Consider the following 27,736-nt stretch of genomic DNA (forward strand, 5'->3'; position numbering starts at 1 on the left):
CTAGGCCTAGGGGTCATCTTGTCCTGAAAATATTATTCAATTACCCATAATTCTTGTTGCACGACGATTTAGACAATCATCTAGATTCTAAACGACGCGAATTATTGGCATAAAGAAGATGTTTATCTTTTTGGGAAACACCAACGCTTCTACAGTTACGAGAAAATGAAGAACATGGTCTGATAAACATTCTCATATGCGCCAGACAGCTTCTGCTCTTGATGTTTACGCTGCAGTTACAGGACGTGTAATTTCCAGGATGACTATAAATCTCAATTTACTGCAATGGAGCTGCATGCTTATCGTCCTTTTTGGGTGCTATCATTACTACAAGTCACAAAGCTGATCCCTTTGAATGGTGCAAAGCTACACCCAAATTAATTGTTTTGGTGACGAGTTGATATCTTGCTTAAGAGTGTCAGGCATTTTAGCATTGAGATTCTCGACTAGCCGGCAAGGTCTCCAGACTTATCTCCAATTGAGCTCGTGTGGAAATAGCATCGGTCAAACTCTGCAGCAATTGCCTCAGCCGCCAACAACACTAGACAAACTTTAAGCGTATATACAGCAGGCCTGGGATACCTTACCACAAGAAGACATAGACCATTTAATTTGATCCATGCCTCCAAGAGTTAAAATGTTCTTACAACCGCTGTGGAGCAACTCGTTATTAAAATCTTAAAATAAAATATTGTCATTTTATTATTTTCTTATCATTTGACTAGATCATCAGAGTATATACAAAAGTAAATAAACCTAGCCAAACAACCCATTATTTCCAGTTGTTGCATTTTTCTTAAGATACATTTGAAGTTCGCCCGGCGCCTCCACCATATGTAACATGCGATTGACATTTTAAGCATTGATAAGCACAAGTGATAAAGATTATGGAATATTTTGTGCAATGCAAATAGTATCAGCTTAACCAGATTTAAATTTTAATACACATCGAACGCACGGAATATTTGAAATTCAGTTTTTAATTGGTGACATGAAAATCGATAACCCGACACGTTGCAACACGATTGATCAATAAGGACCTTCAAGCCTAGACAAACGAATTTAATATTTTCAAACAAGAAACAGCTGAACTAACACAAGGTCCTTTTCCATTTATTCTCCCCAACTTTCTATTAGCCGGCTAAAAACAAAAAATTGAAACTCAAAGTGTATATAAAAGTTTTTTATGAACAATTCCAGCATAAAGGAATCCTGGAAATCTCCGAAATTACATAAAGCGGTAAGAGCTTTTGAAATATTAAACTTAGGTAATATTGCCAAAATTCCATGACTTTGATGATTGTAGGAAGCTTTATGGGAGTCTTAATTGGCCTGAAATATTCCCCAGTTGAACTTTATCGATGTCAATATTTACAGAAAATTTACATGCCCCAAAAGAAAACTAACAAACAAAATTTAATTGTGGCACAAATTACACCAAGTCAGATCCCTACTACGCCAGCCGCTGTATAGAAAATTCATTTTCTTTTACAGAGATGATTTACAACAGCTCGCTTTCATTATTGCTGTACATTTTTTCGGCATGTTCTTCCGACGTTGCGAGCGGGTGCACTAAGCAAATTCGACGGCAAAGGGGAAACTTTAAGTGGGACCGAGGTGAAACTGAAGCGGACTCCGGCGGTCGACGAACAGTTTAACTCGGAAGAATGATGACACTAGAAATTGTGGGATAAAGGATGCCGGGCTAGGAGACGAACCGCAGGGGAAACGGCCGATATACAACTTGGCTCGTTCACTTCCTGTCGTCTTCCGTTCTGTATCGCCTCCGAAATCCTTACAACCTCGGAGTTCTCTCATATCGTCTCGACATTATCTAACCCTCGAAAAAAGACCAGACCGCACCCCAATAATCTTTTAATTAGAGGAGATGTAACTCTTGCCCTCCCACTGTAAGAACGACATTTAATTTTTCCCAGGCTCGGAAACGGAAAATAATGTATCTAATCGCGTCTGTGGCTAGTTATTTTAAAGAACTGCAATGGAAAAGATTCTTCTCAGAAATTGGAAGTTGTAGAATACGTTAAAATATAAAATAACATATCCATCGTAAAAATAAGAAGTAAGTATTAAAAAAAAAACTTGTGATGAAGTGGGCTGGCATTGGTTTTTGTTTTCGTTTGTTGGAACGTCAGCTGTCAAAACATTGACTTCTTTTTAGAACTAACGAAGTTTTCATGGTTTACTCATTTTGTATTTTATTTACTCTATTTAGAGACATTTAAATGATCAAAATGAGGTTATGTATATGAAGAAAATTTTAAAGCCTGCCAAGCAAATAGACGCCCACAGATTTTTTGAACGCTCATTGCAAAATAGAAATTGTTTATTATGAATCGTTTATATTTTTGGATAATTTATCATAAAGCTTGAACAATTCATTTTTATCTTGATTGATTTTGGCTTAAAATTTGATACTTATTCAAAATAAAAGACGCACAGACTCTATTAAAAAAAAAGGACTTTTAATGAGGTTTTTTGTGATTTAATTGCTCCCAAAGGGTTAACATGACTTTATGTCTAGACTAATTAGCTTAAGAATGTCCTCCCACTCTTGTGAAAACTCTTACAAATGTTTCAGGTTTAAAATCTTTATCTTGATCGTCACGTGAGGATTCTTTGAGTATGGTACTCTGGGGACGGCTAAAGAAACATAAAGCTACAACAAACTTTCTTTAAAAAAATGTTTTCATTGTTGATTTGGTAAAAATAACTTAGTTACTTAATTTTTAATAATGCTGAGTCGTTTTTACGTTTTCTTTTATCTTTTTTATGAAACATTAAAAACATTCAGATCCAATCTCTGTCTATAAATAAGTAAAGGCATATCTTTTTTTAGGTTCACTCGTATTCAGTTCCTGAATCACAAAAACTCTTAAGAATTTCAAGGAGCTTTAACAAGAATATCATCTTAACAATTATCACACAGATTGTTTATTGCTAACTTCTTAATATATTTAAATGAATAATGAACAATCACTCGCACTGAAAGCACAGAACTTGTTTTCTTTTTTAAATAACGTAACTGTAATTTAGAGAGAAGTATTTTTCAGTTGGGAAATGTAAACCAAGCTCAAGTATGTATAAGAATAATCTTCTAGACTAGACTGAGTCTAATAAAATTTGTAATTGACGTTTTATTAAGAAAGCGGAGCTTTCAAAGTAAATTAACTGCAACGAGAGTAATGTGCTTGGAATAACCCAAATAATAAAAATCTGACTAACATGAAAATAAAATAGTGGAAAAATTAGAAAATACATATTATTGTTATAATGTATATGTCCAAATAATCATATGCATTAAAAAGACATTACTGAATGTATATCACAAATGTCTTAATACACAGGTACTTTCTGTAAATTTTTACAATAAAACTCCATTAAAATATACCTGGATGTAATTACATGATATAAAAGAAACAAAAACGAAAACTGTCAATATAGGAGTGAATTCACTTTTGTTGATTTTGACTGATAGAAATATTAATTTAAACTGTCTGAATATGTTGATTAATCTAAGTTTGTTAAATTGATTTTGGCAATGCAGTAATAATGCTTCATTTCAGAATATTGCTCCAACCGGACATCTCAATTAATATAAATGCCAGATTAATAACATCTGGTCGATTAATTTTGGAAGGTCATTTGGTCATGGAGACCAGTAATCGATTTGTCGGTTGACTGGTGTGAATATTGTTATCGACTGTCAAAGGAAAAACAGCTCACATAATGAAGGTTGTTGACTCGGAATCTGAAATTACAAGAAAAAAAAAAGACATTAGTATTTTCTCTACATAACTTACCCAATGAAAGATTTGTTGTAAAGGATGGGATGACACACATAAAAGTTTTATGGCAGTTGCAATTTATTGTAATGTAAAATGCCATTTAAAGACCACTATTGTATTGGACACTAGTCTTTCTTTCGGTTAAGATAAATTGTGTAATGAATTTTTATCATATATCGAGCGTTCAAATGAAATCCTGGGTTGAGAAGGCGTTGGAAACCGTCAATTGTTTTGCTTTTTTAAAGTGTAAATTGACAGTTGTAAGTAGAGCATGTTGACAGCTAATCTAAAATTTATAAGCAAAAAATTCTACTGTTTTTTTTCTTTCTTTACAATGTTTTACATTAAAAATACACTGCGCCGCAAAATTATCGCATAAAGTAAAAATGAACCGTAGTTTTTTGTATTTTACTTTCCTTATGCTGAATCTCTTATTTTATCGTATTTCTTTTGTTTAGTAGCAAAAATCGCCATGTTGATAACTTCTAAAGTTGTTTATTATGAAAAGTTTGTATTAGTGTTATTGGTCAATTTCGTAAAGCATTTTGATTGTGGATTTGAGAGACGGTTAGTAAGAAGTTTTGGTTCCTTCAGTCATAAATTTTGAAAATGAATCCCTACGAACGTTTAAGTTGACATACAACAGCCGAACAATGTGGACCAATTGTTGTACTAGCCGAAGACGGTATTAATCAACAAGATATTGCAAATGGTCTTGATCTGCACCAGTCAACGGTATCTAGAATTTTGCGTCGTTTCCACGAGACAGGTGAATACTCTAGAAGACCTGGACAAATACGCAGACGAACAACAACAGCTCAACGGGATCGTTTTCTGCTTTTACAGTCGTTGAGACACAGGACTCTGACTGCTCCAGCTTTGCAAGTTATGACTTTAGGAAGATATCAGTTCCAAATTAGTGCAAATACTGTTAGAAGAAGACTTGCTGAACACGATTTAAGGCCCAGGATACCAGCAAGGGGCCCACAGTTAACAGCGGCTCACCGAAGAGTACGATTGCTGTTTACCCAAAATCACGTTGATTGGGAATTGGATCAATGGAGGTTAGTAATGTTCTCTGACGAGTCCAGATTTTGCCTGGATCAAAGTGACAGACGTGTCCGGGTGAACCGATGCTCAGGAGAGCGATATGCTCAATGTAACATTATCCCGAAAGTCAATTTTGGAAGAGGTTCCGTTATGGTTTGAGCAGGTGTTACTTTCGCCGCTCGCACAGAGTTGGTGGTGCTAGAAAGAGGAAACCAAAATGCCGCGACGTACATTACCAATATTCTGGAAGCTCATATTGTCCCATTCCAAATGCAATGGCCAGCAAGGAGTTCAGATCTAAACCTCATCGAGTAATTGTGGGATCCTACAGATAAAAGAGTTAGAAGGTTACCAAATCCACCAACAACTCTTCATCAGCTGTCTTTGGGTCTAACTCAAGTTTGAGAAGAAATTAGGCAAAGAGTTATACAAAACCTCATTTTAAGCATGAGACAATGTTGTGCAGCTGTAATATAGGCACGGTGTGCCAACACGCACTATTAAATGTTAAATTTCTTTGTTTTCTCCGAATTTGAATTTTTTTATTTTTTTGTTTTCTTGATTTCTTTGTTGTGTTCTGATTATTGTAGTGTTTACTTTTATAAATCTACTTCTTTAATACTTTACAGTTCGAAATGTTGTAACTGGAAATAAATTTGGCTCAAAAACACGACTTTTGAAATTATGCGTTAATTTTGCGGCGCAGTGTAGAATAACTAACGATTCCTATTCTGAAAATAAATATTGGGTGATTCAAAATGATTGTGGCCAAGTATGGCAACTATGTACGAAAATTTATGTGGCAACTGTGTGGCTGAGGTAGAGTTGTCATTTGTATGACATTTCATAAGCGTGCATTTGATTTTTTTGATATCATTACACATTGATTTGACAGTTTTCAAAATTGCGCGACTATGAACTGTCAAAGAAATATCAACTCTACCCTACCCACCCAGTTGCCACATAAATTTTCGTACATAGTTGCCATACTTGGCCACAATCATTTTGAATCACCCAATATGTTATTTGCCGATTATACATAAACAAATGTCATTCGTGTCAAACGGCGGGAAATTCAAATTTTACACTGTTCCAAATGGTTTATTTTTTTCAACGCCTACTCAAGACAGGTTTTCATTTGAACGCATGATATACTGTCATATGTGTTAATTTTTATGGACAAGATGTTTAGATTGTTACGAGCGTTTGTTGCGTCGCATTGATCGAGAGACATTGTTAAAAAATTGTTTTTGATAAGTTGGCAACACATTTGAATTAATCAAACGGACAATGTTGTAAAAACAAAATTTTACCACGAATGATATTCGGATGACTATTTCATGAATAAAAATGAATACGTAGATTCCACATGTATTGATGGTTCCATCAAAAGCTTCTTATTATTTTCTGATGATGATCAGAGTCATGAAGATATAATTTAATTGACTAAAAATATTCATGAATTGTTAACCAACAACACCCAACACCCTTCTTCGCTAAGACACACACTGCAGAGACCTGATGAGAATTGTCGATAATTTTCACTTTTTTGTTTCCATCCTAATTTTCTCGGTATAGCTTATATAAATTGGCTTGATTTCTATATTGTTTCGAAAATTTCGATTCTCGTTGGCTTCAAACATCACGTGGAGGAGATGAAATTTTGATTTAATTAATTTTCCTGATTGAAAATTTGTTGCTATTGGTCGAAGTTTCTATGCATGAAACAGTCAATACAAATCTATATTTCTTGCAGACAGATCATGCCAATGAAAACTTTCATAGCTCGCTGTTTCATTCAAAAGAGAAGAAAGAGAAGTATTTGAAAGAATCAGTTTACATTCTAACAAGATTGTGCTCCCCTCGCATCAAGTGGCACCAGTCAAAGACTTGCTTAGTAAAGTTTTTCTAAAAAGGGAGCAATCAAAACCGTTACGTTTATTTACAGAAAATATCACATTTCGATTAGAAATTGTTAATCCTGCTTGGTATCAAATTCTAAACGACTCACTCTTTAAACATACTCGTATCATTCTATCAGACAGGATATTATAAACATTCAATACTTTGTAGAGAATTAGATTTTGTTACTTGTTTTTATTTATATTTGGTATGATGATTTAAATATATCAACAATTTATTTTTATGTCGTGAACATCAGAAACGAGAAATAGGGAGAGAGAGAGAAACAGCAAAGGTAGTCATTCCCTACACTGCTTTCACTGAAGCAATATAGTAATCACGTGCACATCACGCAGTGACTGTGTTGCAAGTGGCCTAAGAAATAGCCTTCACAGTCGTAACATACTCTAACAGTAGAAACGGTATTATTTCTTTCTTTGCTTGCTTTGGACGTAGTTTAAGGATAAGTCTCCAACTTGTCCTAAATATTTATTTATGAACCTATTAACTTTATTCCTTCAAGCCCCACCTACTCATTATATTTTAATCCGTCTAGAAGTGATTATCAGGATACTAGTCTACAAACCACGTATAATTTTTACTGCGACACATAAAAGAATTATTACAGCCGCAAAGAAATAATACACCGATAAACTTCACAGCTATGTTTTCTTTACGCCACGTCTATAAAATTATCAGCATTTTTTTCTGTGCATTATTCGTATTCTTGCGAGGTCAGGTCCCAGCGGTTCTAATGATTTGAATTTTTATGACGCAAATATGTGAGCAAAGAGAAATCTTTTATTATTTTCGCCAAACCGTATTGCCTCTCGAATTCCCCAAAGGCTCATTTAGGCAATAATTGATTCTTGTCTTTGTGCTGGTGTGAACCACGCGCTAATTCGGTCGGTAATTTTTTAAAGGGAGACTGCTTTTGACACGTGCGTTCGATTGAAAAAGCATCGAGGAAGTCATGACTTGATGACGTGTCCTCTTGAGCCATCCAGATTGATTGATTCGGTGTCCTCATCGTAGGAGGTCAAATGGGATATTGGTTCTTTCAGCCGGATACGATGTGTGGGTGTTTAACAAACGTAGCGAGGATATGTTTGAAAGGACAGCGAATTCTTCTACTTACTTCAAGCCCACGGCTATGTGATTTGCCAAAGTTGTCAACAGCATGTCATCAACAGAAATTCCAGATCTGTTTTATTAGTATGTGCAGTATTCGGTTCTTTGATATCAAAAACTTCACTGTTTTCCTTTCTTTCACAAAAGTATCGTTACGTGCTGTCCTTCCAATATTTTCCTGCTCACTCCACATTTTATTGGTTTTCAGGGCATTAATTTTCATACTTTTTTTTGTGCAAATTGCTTTGTTTTAACGTTCATATTTCCATTTTAATACTTCCGACGTTTTTTTGCGAGTTTATTGTCGTAATACGAAAACAACAGCCATTTTTTTCGTTATTTATGTTCGAACAGTGAAATTCGTAATTAAAAGATAATTTTGTTTCAGTGCCTCCTGAAAAAATACACATTTACGATGACAAGAGGGTAGACAAGACGATTTTATTAGGACCGTATAATGAGGGTTCGGACGTTCATTTATTGTGCGAAGTGAAGGGAGGTAAGTGCCAGTTTATAAATTTCAGGGCGCCATCCTATCGACAAATAAAAAAACGGCGAAAGGACGATCAAACGTGTGCCTCGCAAAGAATGGAGTGTTGTAAATTATTCAAAATTATTCTGAATTTAAAACGACTCTTATCCGCCATTTGAATATTTGATTTGGTGTAAAATATTGTGTCCGATACAAAACGACATCGATTTAATTATTTCAATGGATGAACGTAAAATTTTATCATGGAAACTCAATTTAGTAGTAGTTAAAACCGGTAAACAACCATGGACGTTAATTAAAGCAGACATGCAGACGTACACATGCAGACAAACACAATTTGTCTTCAATTTCATCTGATATTTGCTCGATAATATAATTCCACGTGACTAGATACGTATCTAATCAAATTTCCTGTGCAGCTACTGTACTTCTTTTCACGTCTTCTATTTAAATTTGTCAGAGAACATTTCAGAGTTCTAACAGAAACGATATGTCAAGGAGTGACTCACATCCTTCAAGTGTGTAGCAATGGTGTACGTTTAATGTGCACTGAGAAAGCAGAAAAAAGGAACTTGGACTCCAACGATGATGTTTGATGTGATAAGTAATTTTGATTAAATTTTTTTTTAATGTACCCCAATGCGACGTAACCTCTAGGAAATATGCTTTAAAGCAAGGAAACTGCATTGGTGTACGTTTTATAAAACATGATATACAAGGTTGTATTTTAAAAACGTGCTGAAATTTTACCAACGAGGTTGTGAGACAACGTAGAAGACTAAAAGCAACTATAAAAAATTGTACCTCAAAAATAAATGTCAATTTATTTTTTGACATAGACTTTTTTAAATATTTTTTCCGAGTTCTACATGAAGCCAGTAGCTCGTGGTTAAAATTATTCCGTGTATTTCGATTACACCCTGTATTATCAACGTGAATTTAAGACTATGGAAATATGCATCTGCCTTCACGGTATTTGCCGACAATCATAAAAAATCACAATAAAGCAAATATTAAAACTATCATCAAAATATTTTACTGTCTACAAAATCAAAGGTCATTTAATTTTTTTCAATAAATATAACTCATTCAAATTCATTGAGCAAATTGGTTTTCATTAATTTTTACAAATATGCAAGGTATTTCACGAGTGATGATGAGCCCAACGGAATTGAAGATGCAACCCACAATACATTTGCAAAGCAAACCTAGATATGGACGCGGACAATATAGTTTTAATTCAGTAAATTACAAATTATCCAGCCTTTCATTACCATCACTTACGATGTTTAGGTTCATTGGACTAAGTATTCGAAACTGCAATCACATCTGAACTCGACCACAAAAATCCCTGTTTGATTTGTATCAGACCCGAATCAACATTTGGATGCTATGTGTTTAATTCGGTTCTAATCTGGATCAACTATCCAAAGCTCGCCCGGACACGTAAATCAATTTCAGTTACGATTCCACATTCGAATATTTTTAGAATCCAAGAAGTTATCATATCTTTTGCACACCACTACCGAAGAAATATTTCAACTGATGAATGCCGATGTGCCAATTTGAAAATATATTTATCTATGTATGTCATTTTCAGGTCGACCCAGGCCAAAGGTCACGTGGTTTCTCGAAAACACAGTAATCGATGATTCTTATGAGATAAGATCGGATGGCATGGCCGTCAATTATCTCACGTTTCCAAATGTTGGACGTCAACATTTACACGCAAGACTGATCTGCCAGGCCAGTAATAATAATCTGGTGCCACCTGAGACAAGAGTAGCTGTATTAGATATTAATTGTAAGTATGTATATGCAATTGTGGTGTTGCTGGTAATATCCATCATTTTGAATTAGTGCTTGTAATGAGAGTACTATTAACGTGATGAAACGGTAATGTGTTGACACATTATTGTGAGCGGATATTGCTTATTCAATCGTTTCAATTCTATCTATAGCCTTTTGTTGCATGTCGAGAACATTATCACTTTCTAAACGGAAAAAATACAATCAAATTCCATCCATAAGGTCAATACATAAATACATGTACTTTTATTTTACTTTTCAATTGGCTAACAAACGACTTTTAGATTAATTTTAAAGCTCCCCCGTAAGTACTTGTTGACTTTGAGAAGCTTTTACTTTTAATAAGACTGCTTGTTAAAAGCCATCAACTTAGAATTCTTCCTATATTTTTGCTTATTAATTCCTAAAAGGAGGTGGCTTTTTGTGTGTAGTAAATGCCAATTAGAACTGAACCTAAAACACATTTAACTACTTTGATCTGAAATGAATTCTTAAAAATGGATCAAATATGATCTTCCAGTTACAATAAAAAATCCATGCAAACTGCTATGACAGAATGTCCCTTAAGTTACGTTATTTGAAAACTTTAATGAAATTAATTTCGGATGCTAAAAGTTCGATATACTTAGTGTTTGATACGTATCCGCAGAAAGTGCAGCCTCTGCAAAGTATTTTTTGACATTAATTTATAGGTATTTTGTGTAGGCATTAATAAGCATTTCGATGTAACTTGAGCCACAGCTGCACACATGTTTCCATCGAGTGGCAACGACTTTCTAACCTTACTTTCTCGCATTCTTGTTTTCTGGCTGTAGCTTATCTGTGTACCTATATAGATTAGAAAATCCACATTCGAAATTTTACACTGTTATTGGTATGCATCACAAATTAATACATTGAAACACTGGTTTTAAAGAACTAAAATGCGACTGTGATGAACTGAATATTTAACTTGAAACCGCTAATCCAATCAAATGTCAACGTAAAGTTCGCAACATGAAGTTTACTACTTTGCGAAAGCAAATTTTAGTGCAAGCTGAATTTTCCAATGAAACAGTGACTGTCGGATAAGAAAATATTTTGCTCCAATATTCACATAATATACACTTTTATTTGGAAGTTATCAGAACAAGGTTGTAGTCAGAGTTTCGGGATAGAAAATAATATAGCAAATCTGTTTATAAAACAAGGGTGGTTGTGTTTTGCCAATGAGATCAATACAGTAGATTGTAGTAAACAGCCTTTTTTCTAACTTTATTTACAATGAGTGCCACGGTTCAAATATTTGTGTTATACTCGTATTGAATTTCTAGCACCAAAAAACGCACTTACCTTCTGCTTTCAAATTATTTGTACTTTTAACAGTCATTACACCGAAACTACACAATCATGAGTATTTCCAAATAAACAAGTTTTTTAATATACTTATAAGCTTCTTCGGTTTCAATTGTTAGTAGCACTTGATGAGGGCTATTACAAACACACATTTGTCGTGGATAACAAGAGTTTTTTCAAATACGTTTAAGGTAAATGGACATTGCCTTAAATGTGGCAGTTTAATTGGTTTTCCAAAATGTTGTACTAGGTACAGTCGCGAGAAATAAATTTTGGTCAAGGTCATTTTTTGACGAAATCAAAAATGCTCCATTGTAAAACAGTCGTAAATATCACAACAACCTATCATCATGTTGTATGACATTAATTGTCTTTTTTGTCAATTTTTTGACACTTTGTTGACGTGCGGATAATCAGGCAGGGATATTTTTTAAATTTGTAACAATCTAACCAAATTTTGAAATGACATTGACGACCAAAATTTATTGCTCGCGACAGTACTTACTACTTAGAGCAACACAATTATAATTATTTATTGTTTTCAACTGTCATAAATTCTCATTTTTCTCCTTTGTAAACTGCCTCTTAACTGCTCTAAGCAAAATGAGCAGATAACGAACCGTTGCCCTAGACAACACATTCAACGTCACATTTCTCTTGAAAAATTTGTCAAAACTGTCAAAAGCAAATGCGAAACCATTTTAAAAAGATTTGGAAGCTTCAGGGACGTCGTTTCAAACAATAAAATTTTGTATGCAACTCGTTTCTGGGTAAATTGAGCTTTTCTAATTGCCCTCGAGGCCTAAAAACCCTCGCTACGCTCGTGTTTTAATCTTGTCCCTCGGGCAATTAGAAAAGCCCAATTTACACAGAAACTCGTTGCATAAATAACTATTAACGCATGCAAGAAAAGACGGACGTAGTATGGTTGCTTTTGTAATTACACACTCTCGGACTCAAACTTCACATGCGTGCGATAATAATGTCTATATCCCACTAGTGGCGTAAGTTTCTATCACCGCTGTTATTCCATTTATATCAAGTTTGCGACGATATTGATAAACTTTTCTAGATTTTGAATTTTGAACTTGCTAAACAGCAATTTCCAACTCCTCTTGGTGAGTTTTTATCTGTACACGAAGAACAGTTCTAACACTGAATGCAGAATGTAAAAGGAAGAACTAGTATAATGGTTGTAAGGTAATAGCTTCCACATGGGGACAATTTAATTTTGAATCAGAATTTTTCGACGATCCAGCAATATTCAGTATCAATCAGCTGTCTAAGTAATATAAATAAATTACAGCCAACGTTTGAGTAATCAAGTCCAATGCAAAATTTACACCCTCTATAAATGTTTTAACTCTGATCAGAGTCTGCAAATAAATATTTGTTACGACACTGCACACTCGAGAGAGTTGTCGTAATGTGTACCCCATTTCTGATAATGCATTCAGAGGAACTACTTCAATTTTTTTTAAAGTGCATGAACGGTCCTTTGAGAAGAGAATTTCTTGGTGCACGGAACATGGCGTTTTATTTTGATCATAACACTTGAAATATGATCGTAAACAACGGCTTGTAAACATACAGTCGTGAGGATCTTATTATGAAATCTAGTTATGCCAGAACGGGAGAAAACCTTTTCGAATATTTATTATTCGTGACCGAGATGAAGCCGTTTGAGTTATTGTTATTCTCACTCATAAAACCCGATATCGTCAAATAGTAACTAAAAACATGGTCAATAAATTTGTACGCACGCAGATACCTACCCCCTGTTTGGGCAAAGCAGAAATTGTAAATCTCGTTTATGTCCGACCATAAATAATTTTATCATTGCGATATTAGTATTTGGGGCGATCGAGAGGAGCACCTCATTAATTATCCTTTGAGCCACCTGAAATCGCCCAAGCATCGCGTAGGTGGGCGCGAACGCAAAAAAATACAAATAAATTGTTAAAACGCGGGAGATTAATCATTTTTCCCAAATTAAGTGCGTTTGCAAAATCGAAGAGGTTCCAAGATAAATTATTGACGGTGCAAAGGGATGTATGCCCCAATACGGCGGAATTCTCAATTCCGGCAATCAATTATAATTTCTCACAAAAGCTCGTTGCTACTTCAAAGATACAAAATGATTACTCCAAAAAGGAGTCCTTCTGGGTGGGAAACGTCAGATGCTTGCTTCGCCAGGCGCAACCTACAATGGGAGAAAATATCTACAAAGGACCAATTGAATAAAAATGTTTATTCCTGCTCCAGTGCGCCCTAAATAAATCTGGTAGGGCAGAAAACACTCACATATTGGAGAGGAACAGACAAATGTACGTGTCAAATTTTTATTAAAACTAATCGGCCGGAGGAATTGCATCGACCTATTGGAATAAAAGAAATTCGTTTAACCGGAGGTGAGGAGCTGCCTGCGAATGATAATCTCTCGGTAAGGGAAGATTTAGGACCTGCTGGATCACTTGTTATTAGTAATCTTCTCAGGATTAGTGTTATTGGAGACTATTATTTCTGCTGAGACTCTTTTGACAGAAATAGATTGTTCATTACTGTAATGGACGGCTCGGAAAAGAACTATAACTGGAGCTCCTCTTATATTTTAATAACTGCCATTTGTACTCGTTAGTGTCTTCCCTTACGACCAACTATTAAGTCCGGATGATAAAAATCATCTGGAAACTGATATATCAAATGACTGTGGCGTCTATCGTTTTTGCTTTCCACAATTAAAACATTTGTGGCCTCTTTTTCTCGCTTGTTTCGTGTCCCCAAATCGTGTTATAATTTTTCAGTTTCCCCGAATGGAGCACGGTTTTTCCTTCTCTTTTTATAACGCCAGCAATTGGTGTTAACTTCCTTCCACTCCCATCTGTTTATCAAAGTACAAAAGTTTTATTTGTTATACATTTTTTGTGTCAGGTCCCTGTTAATATTTTTCTTTCATAAATTCTGTCCTCATTTTTTATTTCGACAATAAATAATATCATTCAAAAATAGAAAATTATTAAAGAGCAAGAATGTGCAAAAGTACATAAAATAAAGAAAATAATAATTGATAAAAAAGTATACAAAGAAATAGTACCTATAGCACACACGTGTCTGGAATCTCCACCAGTGTCGCGAACGGAGGTGATGTAATCCGGCCTCGAAGGCGAATGATTTATCAACACTGAAACATTTTTCTCGTAATAAATACCCCAAAAAGGGACGGCGAGAGTCGGAAGAAGTCAAAGAAGGGATATGAATCCCGTTCAGGAACTGGTCCGTCTGTTGCTTAAGACAAAAATAAGAATCAGCAAATAAAGCTTCTAGAATAATTAAAAATAGCAAGAAGAAAAAGAAGAAGCACAGAGAATCAACAAGGAGAAGGAAAGAGGAAGAAAGTATTTTTAAAGTTTCTCTTCAATAAAAGTCAAAATTGTTAGTTATGTTGTTGTACATTGAACGGTCACAGAAGAGAGAAAGGATTTGAAAGTTAGAAGATAGTGACTTATGATAGTTCTGAAATGACTGATTCACTTGCAAAAGTTATACATAATAAAATGTAAAGAAAGTAAGTGATTTTTTTTATTTCTTTCAATTCATTCTTCGTCATCAGTGGGAATTATTTTCCTCACTATTTTTGGTTTCAAAAATATTTGAACTCAGATCAGAGCAGTAAGGTGGATGATTTAGTTTCTTAAATAACATGATAATTGTCACACTATCTTTCATTACTGTTCAAGAAAATAACTTGAAATGAGAAAGGTCAGATGATGATCAGCACTTTTAAAGGTAGACAGTCTTGGAGATGACCAAAATACAAACCATTTCAGTTTTTGGGTTCATAAATGTATGAAAGTGTGACATAAAAAAAAATTCCTGGCTCGAGGGTGAGCGTAATAATAAAGTAAAGCATCTCTTTGAAGGCCTGTACAGGTTTGCGTGTAATTAATGGAGATACTTTGAACAGCTGTAGGAACATCAGAAACATGTCGTGTCCGTTTCTTTTGGCGATAATTTCCAAGAGAAAACCGAAAAAGAGAATTCAGCATTTAATCTGATGTACAGGTTTTTTAAGTTGAATAACTATCAAGTGAGGAGTACTAATTAAGCTCGGAGCTTTTGAGAGGTCTCAGTTTTATCCTATTCCAGTCTTTTATGCTTAGGAAAGAAAAAACACTTAGGGTGCTTCGGGGAAAATTAAAATTTGTCTGTCATGCAGAAATCGCCTCAAGCTAGTTTTCTGTATGAGACAAACGTCGCATCAAAGCAATTTTTGTCAAAGGTAAAACCCTCATTATACTCTGTCGTTTTTTTCAGTAAAACCCCAAACAGTAAATATCCTAACAAAAGAAAAACAAGTGTCAGCGGGCAAACGCTACAAAGTTGAGTGCAGGACGTCTGGATCGAGGCCAGACGCAGTTATTACATGGTGGAAAGGAAGCAGACCTGTCAGGAAAATAGCAAAAAACGTGAGTAGATTTCTACGTAATTTTCCAAGTATTTCATTCAATTACTACTGACCCGGAAAAAATACTCGCAACACATCTGCCTGCAATTTTTTATCTGCATCCAGACGGAATTATTGTTTCGTTGGTACTATAACTTTATGTATTTTAATTTAACTTTCTTGATAACTTGCCGCTTAATGGCAGGTAACTTTGTTTTAATTAAAAATTTCTTCTCGACTCGTGCAGGTTTAATAACATGAAATTGAGCTTGAATGACGTCACTCAATGATTTTTTATTTTTGTAGAGTGGCGGCGATTAATGTGGCCAAATAATTGCGAACTAGTGGTAATCAAACTATATTTTATATGCAAATTGGCCTCGACGCGAGGAAATTGCAAAGGCGGAAAGGAAATTGCACGTAAACAATATTAATTTGGGGAATATTTTGCATAAACACTGTATTGTCGGTAATTTAGCTGGTGCAATGTGATTTATCGGCTGCATGTTCAAAGTCGTTTCTGTTTTGACACTGATGTGTGTAATTGTGCAACAACATGTCGAAGCAACTTCATTTGGTGGATTTTAAGTGGCGTCAATTTTATTTCAATCGGATTTCAGAAACATTTGTCGCTAAGTAAGTTGATCGTACACAGTCGTTTAATTGGTTGCCTACCTCTCGAAAAATATTTTATTAATTAATTGATTATTAATAAATTAATGCTTTATCTTTAATGGTGAAACCTATTTACCACTTATTCTATGTAAAATGTTGCTGTTGTTTATTCTATAAATTTTCTCCACTATGAGATAATAATAATAAAATGGACAATTCCAAAGTCTAAAGTGCATGAGATATGATTTATTATAAAGTAATATTTCAGGTCACAAAATATCTATGCTTATTTGCGCAGAATTGAATCGTTTTTAGTCGATACGATCAGTTTTTTTGCCATAAATTCGAACAAGTAAACGGCAAAAGAATATAGAGAATGTCGACTAGGGATATAAAATAAATTAAAGTTTAAAATGAAGGTGAGTGCCAGACACAACGTCACGTAGATGACACGAGAGGTCATAATAAAGTAATCTTGAAGAGATGAAGTTCAGCTCAAGTCTTAATTTCATGTTGACTACATTTTACAACCCCGCTCGAATACTTGGGCAGCAGTTTTGCCACTATTCCTTGATTATTTTATAAAGTGCGGTTTGACTCGGCCGGAACCGCAAGAAGAGATATTCAGAATAGCGATCCTTTTGGTCGGGTCGTACTTGTCAAAATCTCACATCTTCGCATAAACCGTCACTCTAATTTCCCATGTATCCACCATTTCACATTATTCTCGTCTGAGTTCACCCTAATCACCAGGCTGCTTATCCTTTGTGCAACGCCAACCCATTGAAAATTGAATAAAAGCAAGGACTGTGTAAAGAAATTCAAAGTTAGTTGAATAGATGGCGTCAGAAAGTATGCGTAACAAATGATCGCCAGACACTGAAAGAATTTTTTAAAAGTTAATGAGGCTTAAAATACTGTTTTTATCCTATTAAATTGCCCAAAGTAAAGCACACTTTTTACAAATTCTATTATTTAGATTCCTTAACCGAAATTGATGCGCCCAGTTTATCCCTCTTTTCTTCTCTAATTTATCCCGATTTAATCTTGAACTCGAACCGTGTTATCTTAATGAATTTTTTTCGAAACAATTACTTAACACCCAATCTGAATCGGAAATCTCGGTCAAGTACATATTTACAGTTTGTTCATGAAAACCACTGGTAGAAGTTGGAATAAAATTCTCATTTAATCACAGCTACAACTTTAAATGGAAAACACCAATTGCAAAAAATTCTTAACAAAGACCATTTCAATCTGTTGACTGTTATTGCGATGCAATTGATGTTTGAAAGTGCACTATTGCATTGTTGGGTCTCGGTTTTTCTTTTTGGTTCAACCGGAACACCTCTTCACACGGGCACCAATGGACTAAATTTTACGGTGAAAAGCTCTCAACAGAATTGTTCAATATTTGAATCGTAGTTTTTTTAATGTTGTTGGAACGGGGTTGTTACACAATAGATCTAAAGCTTGTTTGATATTAACAGGTTTAAACGAATAAGTCTGGATGAAACGCTAAGTGGTTGTAGGCTCCACGTTTAATATCTCTGTGTAGCCATTTTATGACTTTTTAATAGGCGGATTTGGCGTGTGGATGTTCACTTTTAAATCTTGGCACGCCTGGAAAATCTTTCACATTATCAGAAAGGTTCCTGTTAAAACAGACCTGAACCATGTAACTTTTATAAAGGGTCTAATTGCTTACTAAAATATTAATTCGTTAAAGTTTACCGTTCCGCTGGAAGTAAATCAGAACAGTCTTAAAGTTAAAACACACATTGTGTGGGTGCATCATCAAAAGTTTTTCATCTTTTTAGGAAGATGTTGATTTTTTCATCAAGACCAGTACAAACGATTATTTATTTGATCTATTTGATCATTGATTGTACTCTAGCCCTAAAAAAAATATCTGCTTATAGTTTATTTTGCATAATCTTATTATTTAAATAAATTACGATTTTGCTGATTTATTTGGAGTTATATTTTCTTACCTATCAAATGTTTGTTTATTTGTTTTCTCTTACGATGAAATAAGAAGGGAAAGAAACTGTAGGTATAACCTGCATTCAGGCACTTTTATTGGTGTGACAAGAATAAAATGTCCAAAATTAGTAAATCTTCCACCCATATTTCAAGCGGTCGTATTTTTAAATTCATCCATTAAAACATGAACTTTAATTATAAATTAAGCAAAAGCTTTAAAAGAGAACTCCTGGGAAATCCTAATATCATGTCTATTAACATATTAAGTTCAATGCAATTATGTAACACCTGCCCTCTTTTAACCACTTAATAATAAAACATTGTACATGAGTACGTAGCAGTAACTGTTTCAGTTGGCAATAATAGTTACTTTTCTACGACATGCTCAGAAAGCGCAACTTTCTTCTCGTGAAGTAGTGAGGAAAGTTGGTTATTCCTCTCTAGAGAGGAAAAAACTGCATTGTTGCATGATTGTCATTGAATGTTGTTTCACAAAAAATATTCTAAAAATCATTAGTAAATTTATTATTTTGTCAAAACTGTTATTTAGTGGTAAAATACTTTAAATTAACTTATATCGGGTGTTCATTTAAATTTATCCTCAATGTTGGCGTTGAAGAGTCGATTGTGAACGCACCACGCGTCAGTCTGCGGAGTAAAAAAAACAATAGCACAAAAAGTGAGGTTAGATTTAAACAGCTGGTACAGTAGGAGCTAAAAACCGACCGGAAAACATCGTCATTCGTTACGTTAGTTTCGTCTCTCTCTCTCGTCTATTTGCATGTAAAGTAGTCGACGTTTTCAGTTTTCCTTTACAGATTTTTCACTGGTTTATCGCTCCGTCTTCGCACAGATATTTCCAAGGTCACAGCCCATGAGAGAATCCAACACCTCTAAATCCATATTTATTATATTTTCTCTAGTTTAGACATTTTAATTAATTTTATTTCTATCTTAACGTAGGTAAATATATTTCGTTTTTTCAAAATCGCACAATTTTTATATTTAACATTTTTATATATTTTTGTAACGACCTGATTAACTTTTTAGTGTTGTTTGTCGATTTAAATACTGAAAGAGAAAATGTTAACACATCTTGAAGAAACGTTGTACAAAGTGCCATGAAAATCGAAATGATGTTTCCGTCTCAAAGCTCCAAAGTCCAGTCAAGATTTAATTCGTGTGCAGTGTCTGTCTCTAATTTGCTGTATCTCTTTTCTAGTTTCTAGAACAGAACAACCAAAGCCTAAACATTTTGACGTTTGCCCCGGTGATCGATGACGACGGCAAATACTTGACCTGTCGAGCGGAGAACCCGTCCATCCCTGATAGCGCGCTCGAGGACAAGTGGAGATTAAACGTCCATTGTAAGTTATATTTATTCTCTTCAGAATTATTCTCAAGGAAAAAACTAAATCGAATCCCGACCCTTATCTCTTCGACTATATTTACAAATACGATATTTCTTGATTTGTCGTATGAACGAGGACCGTTCCGTCGTATTACCCAACAAAATGTGGTCGAATGATGAAAGCTTCTCCATAACGCTGTGATAAAGTTGCTTTTTTCGCGTCCACACCGCAAAATTTACAAATTGCGGTCTTCAGAGGCGTTCAATTCATAAAACACTTAATAGGCTTTTTCACAGCACACGCAGTGCAGCTATTCCCTGAACAACGATACGAGTTATTATTCTATCATTACCGGCGTAATGTATCGTTGTGTACAAAACACATGTTATGTCAAGCTCTCGGGGGATTTGGCTTGCATTACTATTTGAAAGCATAACAAGCTGCTGACGAAATTCTCCAGCTCGAGAGATGCATTATTATGCCAACAATTAGCTCAAACATTAGATGTAGTTTTTCTCCGGAGCTTACTCCCATGTGGTTCACATTAAATTTGCTTTGTTGTGCTGCAAAATCAGAAAGACACTAAGGACATAACAGTGGCATCAAATCAGACAATCTATACCGACTAGAGCTTGAATTTGGGATAATGCTGAATAAATTTGTTTTGTACACTGACACATCATAATGAAGATATGTATACATAATGACATACAGGGTGGTTCACTTCTAGATTAGAAGATCTATTTTCATCTATTATCATTTAGTAACACGTCCGTTGTTTCTTTTATCTGTTTTTGTCTTTTTAATCTACTACCAAATCAAGAGAGATCTTATTTGGGTACAATCTATGTTTATTTGTATGTTTGTGTATTTCTGTAGCGATAAATTCTGAACCAATTTCGACGGCAATTTCACTGATGGATTGCTCATTGATCTAGAAAGGATATAACACTTATAACATTGCGTTATTTTATCAGTAGTAGGTATAACAACTAAGTGAAGCGAGAGAGTCGTAAGGATATTTTCTGGCGACTAAACATGAATATCTGAAAAGTTACAAATAAACAACATTAACTTTTTTTCTTATGAATTGTCGCTATAAATTAAAAAAAAATTGAAAAGAAAAATGAGATGTGTTTAAGAAATGTCTTTTATGATGATGTATAATGCATAAAATAAAATCTAAATGTTGCAGCGTAGTTATTCTGTTATAGAAATTTTATATCGATGTAGAAATTTTCCGACAATGACACCAGCTAATAAAAATCTCATTGAGTAGAAAACATCTTTTCATCTCACGGTTTTTTAGCTGTTCAGTAAATACTGAACTTGACAAAGAATCATTATTACAATGAAAATTTACAAGGCAAGAAGAAAGTGCACTCTACCAAGAGCAACAGAATCGTCAATTATGTTAATGTTGTTATGTACACTATCCCAGCGGAGTAACATTATCTAGTTTAAGCACTCATCGTTGACTTCAATAACATAACCATATTGTTGATTTTTAAATTATTACTATAATCACGTAAATCAACTTAAGCATCTTAGTTTGACCATATCGAATCTTGTACATTTTTCACAGGTAATATAATAGTGGGATTACATTGCAAAAATGTTTAGGGTTAATTTCAATCAAAGCAGCAGGTCCCACTCTTGTTAATAAAATGTTACATTTATCGAGTGGCTTACCATAAAAACCACAGCACTAGTATTAAAGAAATTTAAACGAACTCATCAACTTGGTTACCATTTGTGTAATGTTTCCACCTAATTGGTACAAGGTCTGGTGAATATGGTGGATGCAACATCAGAGACCACCGTAACTAAAAATGTTTCTTGTATTAATACAACTCGACAAAAACAGCTTGACACATGGCTGATGGATGCGTAGTCGACTGAAATCCCTCCCACTAGCGGAGCGCACTTGTTTGTTGTGTGTCGAGGCGAAAAATTATAAACAGAATAAAACCCTTCAAGCTTGAAGTAGACAGCATGTCCGGACTGTTTAGCAGATATGCTTCATTGAATGTACCCTAACCATATCCTTGTCTTACAGACACTCTCTCGTTTCCTCTTCTGCGCATTTCATGTGCCAAGCTGTTTCTGTCAAGCTGTACAGGAAAACTACATTCTCCAAGTTTACCAGTGCAAGAATTTTTTTCTGTCGACGCTCCTAAACGTAGACTTCAATTGTGACAATTTAGCAATCCTAACTAAATAATTTCCTTTTAATCTCACCACTCTTTGTCACACCATTGCTTTTGGAGGTTATGGTACATGACCCACTTTCAATCTTCCGCTACCTTTACCTTGTTTGCATTTTCAAAATATAATATTTGCAAAAATTCTACCTTAAAGTTTCCAATTTGAACACTCCAAAAACACAGAATATTTAAGACGGAAGCAGCTTGTTTACGTATTCGTAAACAACTCTTAATTACGTACCTAATAACCTCAAAATAAGCAAGTTGGTGAAAGTAATTAAAAATTTAGGATGAGGGGACTAACCTGTTATTTAGAAATCCGCGTAATAGATAGGTACGAACAAGTTAGAAGAACATTTTTGAATTAATCATGAAGTGGTTTAAATTTCCTGTGCGGATAATAAACTGGCTAATTAGGAAAACTCTAAATGGTAACAAAGTGATCTTGTTAACAATTTGGTTATAGCTTAATTATTACTGTTAGTGACTAACTAGTTTTAATTAAAACTTACTATACTCGTAGTGTAACATTTGGGAGGTATCTGCTGTGGGGTTGAAAAATTTGTAAAATTTTGGAAAAAAAATCTACAAATTATTCAGCTCTTTTCTTAAATTATTATTGCTCGTAGTAACCGTACAAATATTGGACATTTTGCTTTCTAACCATATTTTTTATTTCTTAGAGAATTGGTTTAAACAAAGATAGTTGATTATTTGACTTCTAATTAAAGTTGCTTAAACATGCTTTTCAAAACCTTCTATCATCATTGTTTGGGTCCACTAATCACGAGGAAGAATTTACTGAGATGCTCAAAATACATAGTATACTGCGTACACTGATTGCACATTTTTTGAGAGACACAGAAACAACTGTCTACGCGGTAAAAAGTAGAATAGCGCACAAAAATTTGTTATATCATTCATACGGTTGGCTTCAAAAAAAAAAACGGGAACTGTCAGAAAAAGTTCTGTCAGATTTTATTAAATTTTTATAGTTTGAAACGGCCTTTTAGAATTTAGGTTAAAAAACTGCAGTTATGTGTCTGAAATACTACTGTCAAACAGACACAAATTGACATAAATTGACAAATTAAGTTTTCAATTCACATTAGGTCAAATTTCATTTCCCGTTTTTTTTTTAAGCCAAGTGTACTCGAAGAATCACTAATATCAACAACTGAAGAAAACACTGAAACTTCATTCAGATTGACAGCTGTAATTCTGTAAACAACATCATAGGCGTAGGATTACTACTGGCGGGAATTAATCTGCAAGGCTATAACGGTTATATAAATAACGTGAAACAATTGAGATGGAGAGCTCAGTATTTTTCACTGCGTTATGTTTTGGAACTAGAATTTAAAAACGTGCAATCTATCAGCGTACGGAGTATACCATTGTATCAAGTAGACAATATAATCATAAAATACAGTTATAAAGTAAATTCAGTGACGTCTGTTTATAGATTTAAATGTTTCTCATTTATTCGTTCATTATAATCTCTCATCAAATATAAGTTGGTGACATAATTAATAATCGATGAATTGACTCGTGAAACCGAAGCAGCACATTCAACTCATCCAACGGACTTCGAATCTGCAGCTCGGTTTCACTCGTAATATATACGTATATAAAATCATCGATATAATTATATAAAATAAAATGTAATTAAATAACCATTAAATACATATAATATCTTTACCATTAAGCGTTTTATGTATATTGTTTTCCCATTATTAAAATGGACATTGATAAATTCATAATGATGTCAAATGGCTTTCACTTTGGATGAAAAATAAACGTAATAAAACTTGTAATCATGGAAAAGAGTGGCAGTTCCATCAAAATGTAAAGGGACCTGTGACCAGTCACTAAAATATACATTTAGCCAATTGGGATTTACCAAATGGTTTATTTTTTTATTACGTGTGTTCACACATGTATATTTTAAATTCAGGCTTTTTTTTATATGTATAGTTTAGTTTTGTCTACTACCTTGGACACCGAATAAATAGTATAAAATTGTTTGGTAAATACTCATTTTTTTTTATTTCTTTCAAATTCAAAAACACTTAGATTTTGAAATTTAAATATTAATTGAGTTGCTTGATTCTGACTTAATGAAGACGAAAATGATGGTTGGAAAAGTGACTTTTTATCTCCTTTGGTGAAATCTGTTTTACCATCTTACTCATTAACAGATATATTGTAATTTAAATTTATCAAAAAATGAGTTACTTAGATGCGAATCACTGCAAATAAATCACATTTTTCTACCGTTTACTGTTTCACTCGCTGTGCCCCACTTGTAAAACAAAGTAGTGTTTTACACACTTGTTGCATAAATAACTATTATTTATTTCAGTTGAACTTGATAATCATTATCTGAATTAGTGAAGAGCGTGTTAGCAAATTGTTGGATGTTTTTGCGAGAGACGTGCAAAACCACCCTGTACGTGATAATGTAACAAATGAATACACTGAACGTCCGCATTCGCCCTCGTGTGAGCAAAATTAGGCTACAAATGTTGGATATGTTGCCCTTGTGCGGAATTGATTCATTATGTGGTCATTCCGGCGCGGTTCGATTCGATTTATTTCCACGTCTGGTTTTGTTAAAAACGTTTTCGTGTTAATTAATGGATATCAGCCTTTTGAAAACGTTGTGCTTTATTATAGATACCCCGGTCGTGACGCTAAAAATGGGCTCGACATTAAACCCGAACGACATCAAAGAAGGTGACGACGTTTATTTCGAATGCAATATCCGGGCCAACCCCAAAGCTTACAAACTTTCCTGGTTCCACAACGTAAGTATTTAAGAAAACAACTTCCTCCGAACTTCGTTGTAGAGGCCGAAAACTTTCGAAACTCTTTCATATTACTTGTTGAATAGACTTTTATGCACGTATATTCAGTAGAGGAGCGTGGGGAATGGCGACCAACAAGCAATTACGCTCACCTGGGTTTTCACCGAAATGACGGTGAGTTGATTTTCAAATAAACCGAATTATTTTGGACACAAAGAAGATTTCTTTTTTCTCCATATACATCGTAGTTCGCACTGAGGCCAATAATAAACAGAAAAAACACAAGTTATTTAGGTACTAATTGTGCATTTTCAAGGTTTGAGGAGAAAAAATACAATTTCCTAGAATTACCATAAAAATGTAGTGAAACCTTAATGATTCATAACTAATGTGTAAATTTAAGGAAATCAGTGTTAGCAAGTTAAGTAGGTAATAACAAGTGTCCTGTAGCGTTTAAGAACTCACTTTCTGCATGGTAATTAAAATGTATATGGTTTTACTAGAGTTGTAAAACTAAATGACTCTAAACTGTGGGAGTTCTTGTTCAATATTTTATAACATAAATAATATGAGATAAAAATAACTTGCTCATTAAGGCAATTAATTTCATGTGTAATTAATTATGTGAATAATACTTTACGAGCAAAGAAAATAACATGCGTTCAAAAATGTTTGTGGCCAAATTAACTAATTCTTGCTTTTATTTATGTTAACGTATGACGTTTTACCTGTCAAATATTTTGTGAAGCAGAAAATTTAAGACGAAAGACTGGAATCAGGACAGGTACTCCAAAAGTCTGAAAGAGGAGGAAAAGATGAACTGAAAACTTCAATTCGTCATTTATCTCTTTTATCAGTTATCACAACAAATGAAGGTGTAACCAAAGTGAGGTTATGTATCTGAAAATGTCCAAGAATACCATCTAAAAAGGCTATTCCTTTTGTAAAAAAGAGAGAGAGCAAAACAAAACCACGAACTGAAACTGAACCCTTCTTTTAAGAAGGAGGGTTGCTATTATGTCAATAAAAAATACACACCAACAAGTATCTTGGTCATTACTCAATATTATAGCGCTTTAAATCAAATATACAGGATATTCCACGAATAATAATGAGCCCGGCGAAATTAAAAATGCAACCCACAATACATTTCCAAAGTTATTGCTATTGTTAAAATGAAATTATCAATCCATGATGGCTTGTCACAACTGATATTTACGAAAAAGTTAAAATACGACGATTAAAATGTATTCGAATGACGAGAAAACAGAAATTCTTCTGATTTATGGCGAATGTAATAAAAATGCTTCTGTTGTTGCGCGACATATTCTCAAAAACTCTTCGTTTTTTCACAATTTCATTTCACCAAGCGAATGACTTTTATGGAAAAATTTAGGAAACTGCACAGCTAACTCTGCTTTAAATCAAAAAACAAAGATCCACGTTAATTTTTGCAAATGTATTGTGGGTTGCATTTTTAATTCCGTCGGGCTCATTATCAATCGTGAAATGCCCTGTACAACAACAGATAAATAAATGAGTTCTTGCCGAATGATGTGATATTGATTTCAGGTTATGACACGTATCACGTACGCTGCATAATTTTTAGCAAAATTTGGCATTATTTTACTGTACGAACAATAAAGAGAGCGAATAACCTTGAACATAGTAAGAGTTTCTTAGGTTTAAGTTTCAGTTGGTCGCCATTTCTCCACTTGCACCTTAATTTCGAATTCACCCCGACTGTACATTTGTGGTAGTTCAGATTCTTTGATGAGCTTTTGCAGGGAGTCGAGATTTTCCAAAACGTCACCGCCGGAGTGATTTTGAGCGACCAAAGTTTAGTGTTACAAAGTGTAACGCGATCCACTGGTGGGGGGTACACTTGCATGGCCACGAACGTGGAGGGCAAGAGCAGCAGCAACGCCGTCCAACTTGTTGTCAGATGTGAGTATAAAGTTTTATTTTTCCAAATTAGATCATCGTTTACTTATTCAACCGACACTTCCGGGCGGATGCATCCGGGACCTGGCTCTCATATTTGAACGTTCAGCGAGTTCTCCACTGGAAAAGAAAATACTTTGTTGAATATTGAAAACGCTCGTCTCCATTTCCATTTTGCAAATATGTGGGAATAAAGTGGAACTCGAGGAACGTTATAAGGAAATTGCCTTGTTCAAGCGCTTTGATCAACTGCCCAAATTTAAAACCGGCGATTGATTTAATCGGGTCAGTTCACTAGAATTCGCGCCGGAGATGGTTCTTATGGAAACGAACGGAATATTGAACACGGTCCTGTTTTCTTACGAAAGTAAGAATTGCATATTCGAAGTGGCGACGATGTTGCCGAAGATGATTTCCAACAATGCGAACATTTTACACCTCCAAGTGTACCTACCTATACTACGACACCTCGCTATAAGGTGAATTGACTTGATTATTTGGTTGCCTAAATCAAGGGGTTTACATTTAAAAATTCTTAAATAATTAAAAAACTATGTAGGTACATCGCTCCACACGTTCCGTCTGTTGAAGCGTTTATTTTTTTTTAGAAAAATAACCAAAGTGTACACAGCACAACAAATGTACCTATTGTTCTAAAAAAAATAAACACATTTTAGAATGTGTAACTCTATGTCGTGCGCGGAGTAGAGATTCTTTTGTTACCTTAATTAATTACGAACATCATGATTTACACTTTAAAAATGAAACAATGGATACTGCCAAGTAACAAGTACGAGATGTCATAATATGTAAAATTTACTAGTAGGTACAGATCTAGAAACTGCGACGCGG

The 27,736-nt window shown here is 34.4% G+C and overlaps 1 protein-coding gene across 1 annotated transcript in view; it reads left to right on the plus strand.

The window, feature by feature from the left end:
- Window positions 1-27,736, plus strand: part of side-IV (sidestep IV) — a 231,202-nt gene that overhangs the window by 176,795 nt on the left and 26,671 nt on the right. Inside the window, exons 4-9 of the mRNA XM_069037956.1 lie at window positions 8,278-8,388; window positions 9,983-10,186; window positions 15,841-15,992; window positions 19,794-19,938; window positions 24,810-24,940; window positions 26,728-26,887. Coding sequence (XP_068894057.1) covers window positions 8,278-8,388; window positions 9,983-10,186; window positions 15,841-15,992; window positions 19,794-19,938; window positions 24,810-24,940; window positions 26,728-26,887 — 903 coding nt within the window. The remainder of the gene's footprint in view (window positions 1-8,277; window positions 8,389-9,982; window positions 10,187-15,840; window positions 15,993-19,793; window positions 19,939-24,809; window positions 24,941-26,727; window positions 26,888-27,736) is intronic.

The sequence above is a fragment of the Tenebrio molitor genome, chromosome 2, assembly GCF_963966145.1.
Source record: "Tenebrio molitor chromosome 2, icTenMoli1.1, whole genome shotgun sequence".
In the NCBI taxonomy this organism is placed as follows: domain Eukaryota; kingdom Metazoa; phylum Arthropoda; class Insecta; order Coleoptera; family Tenebrionidae; genus Tenebrio; species Tenebrio molitor.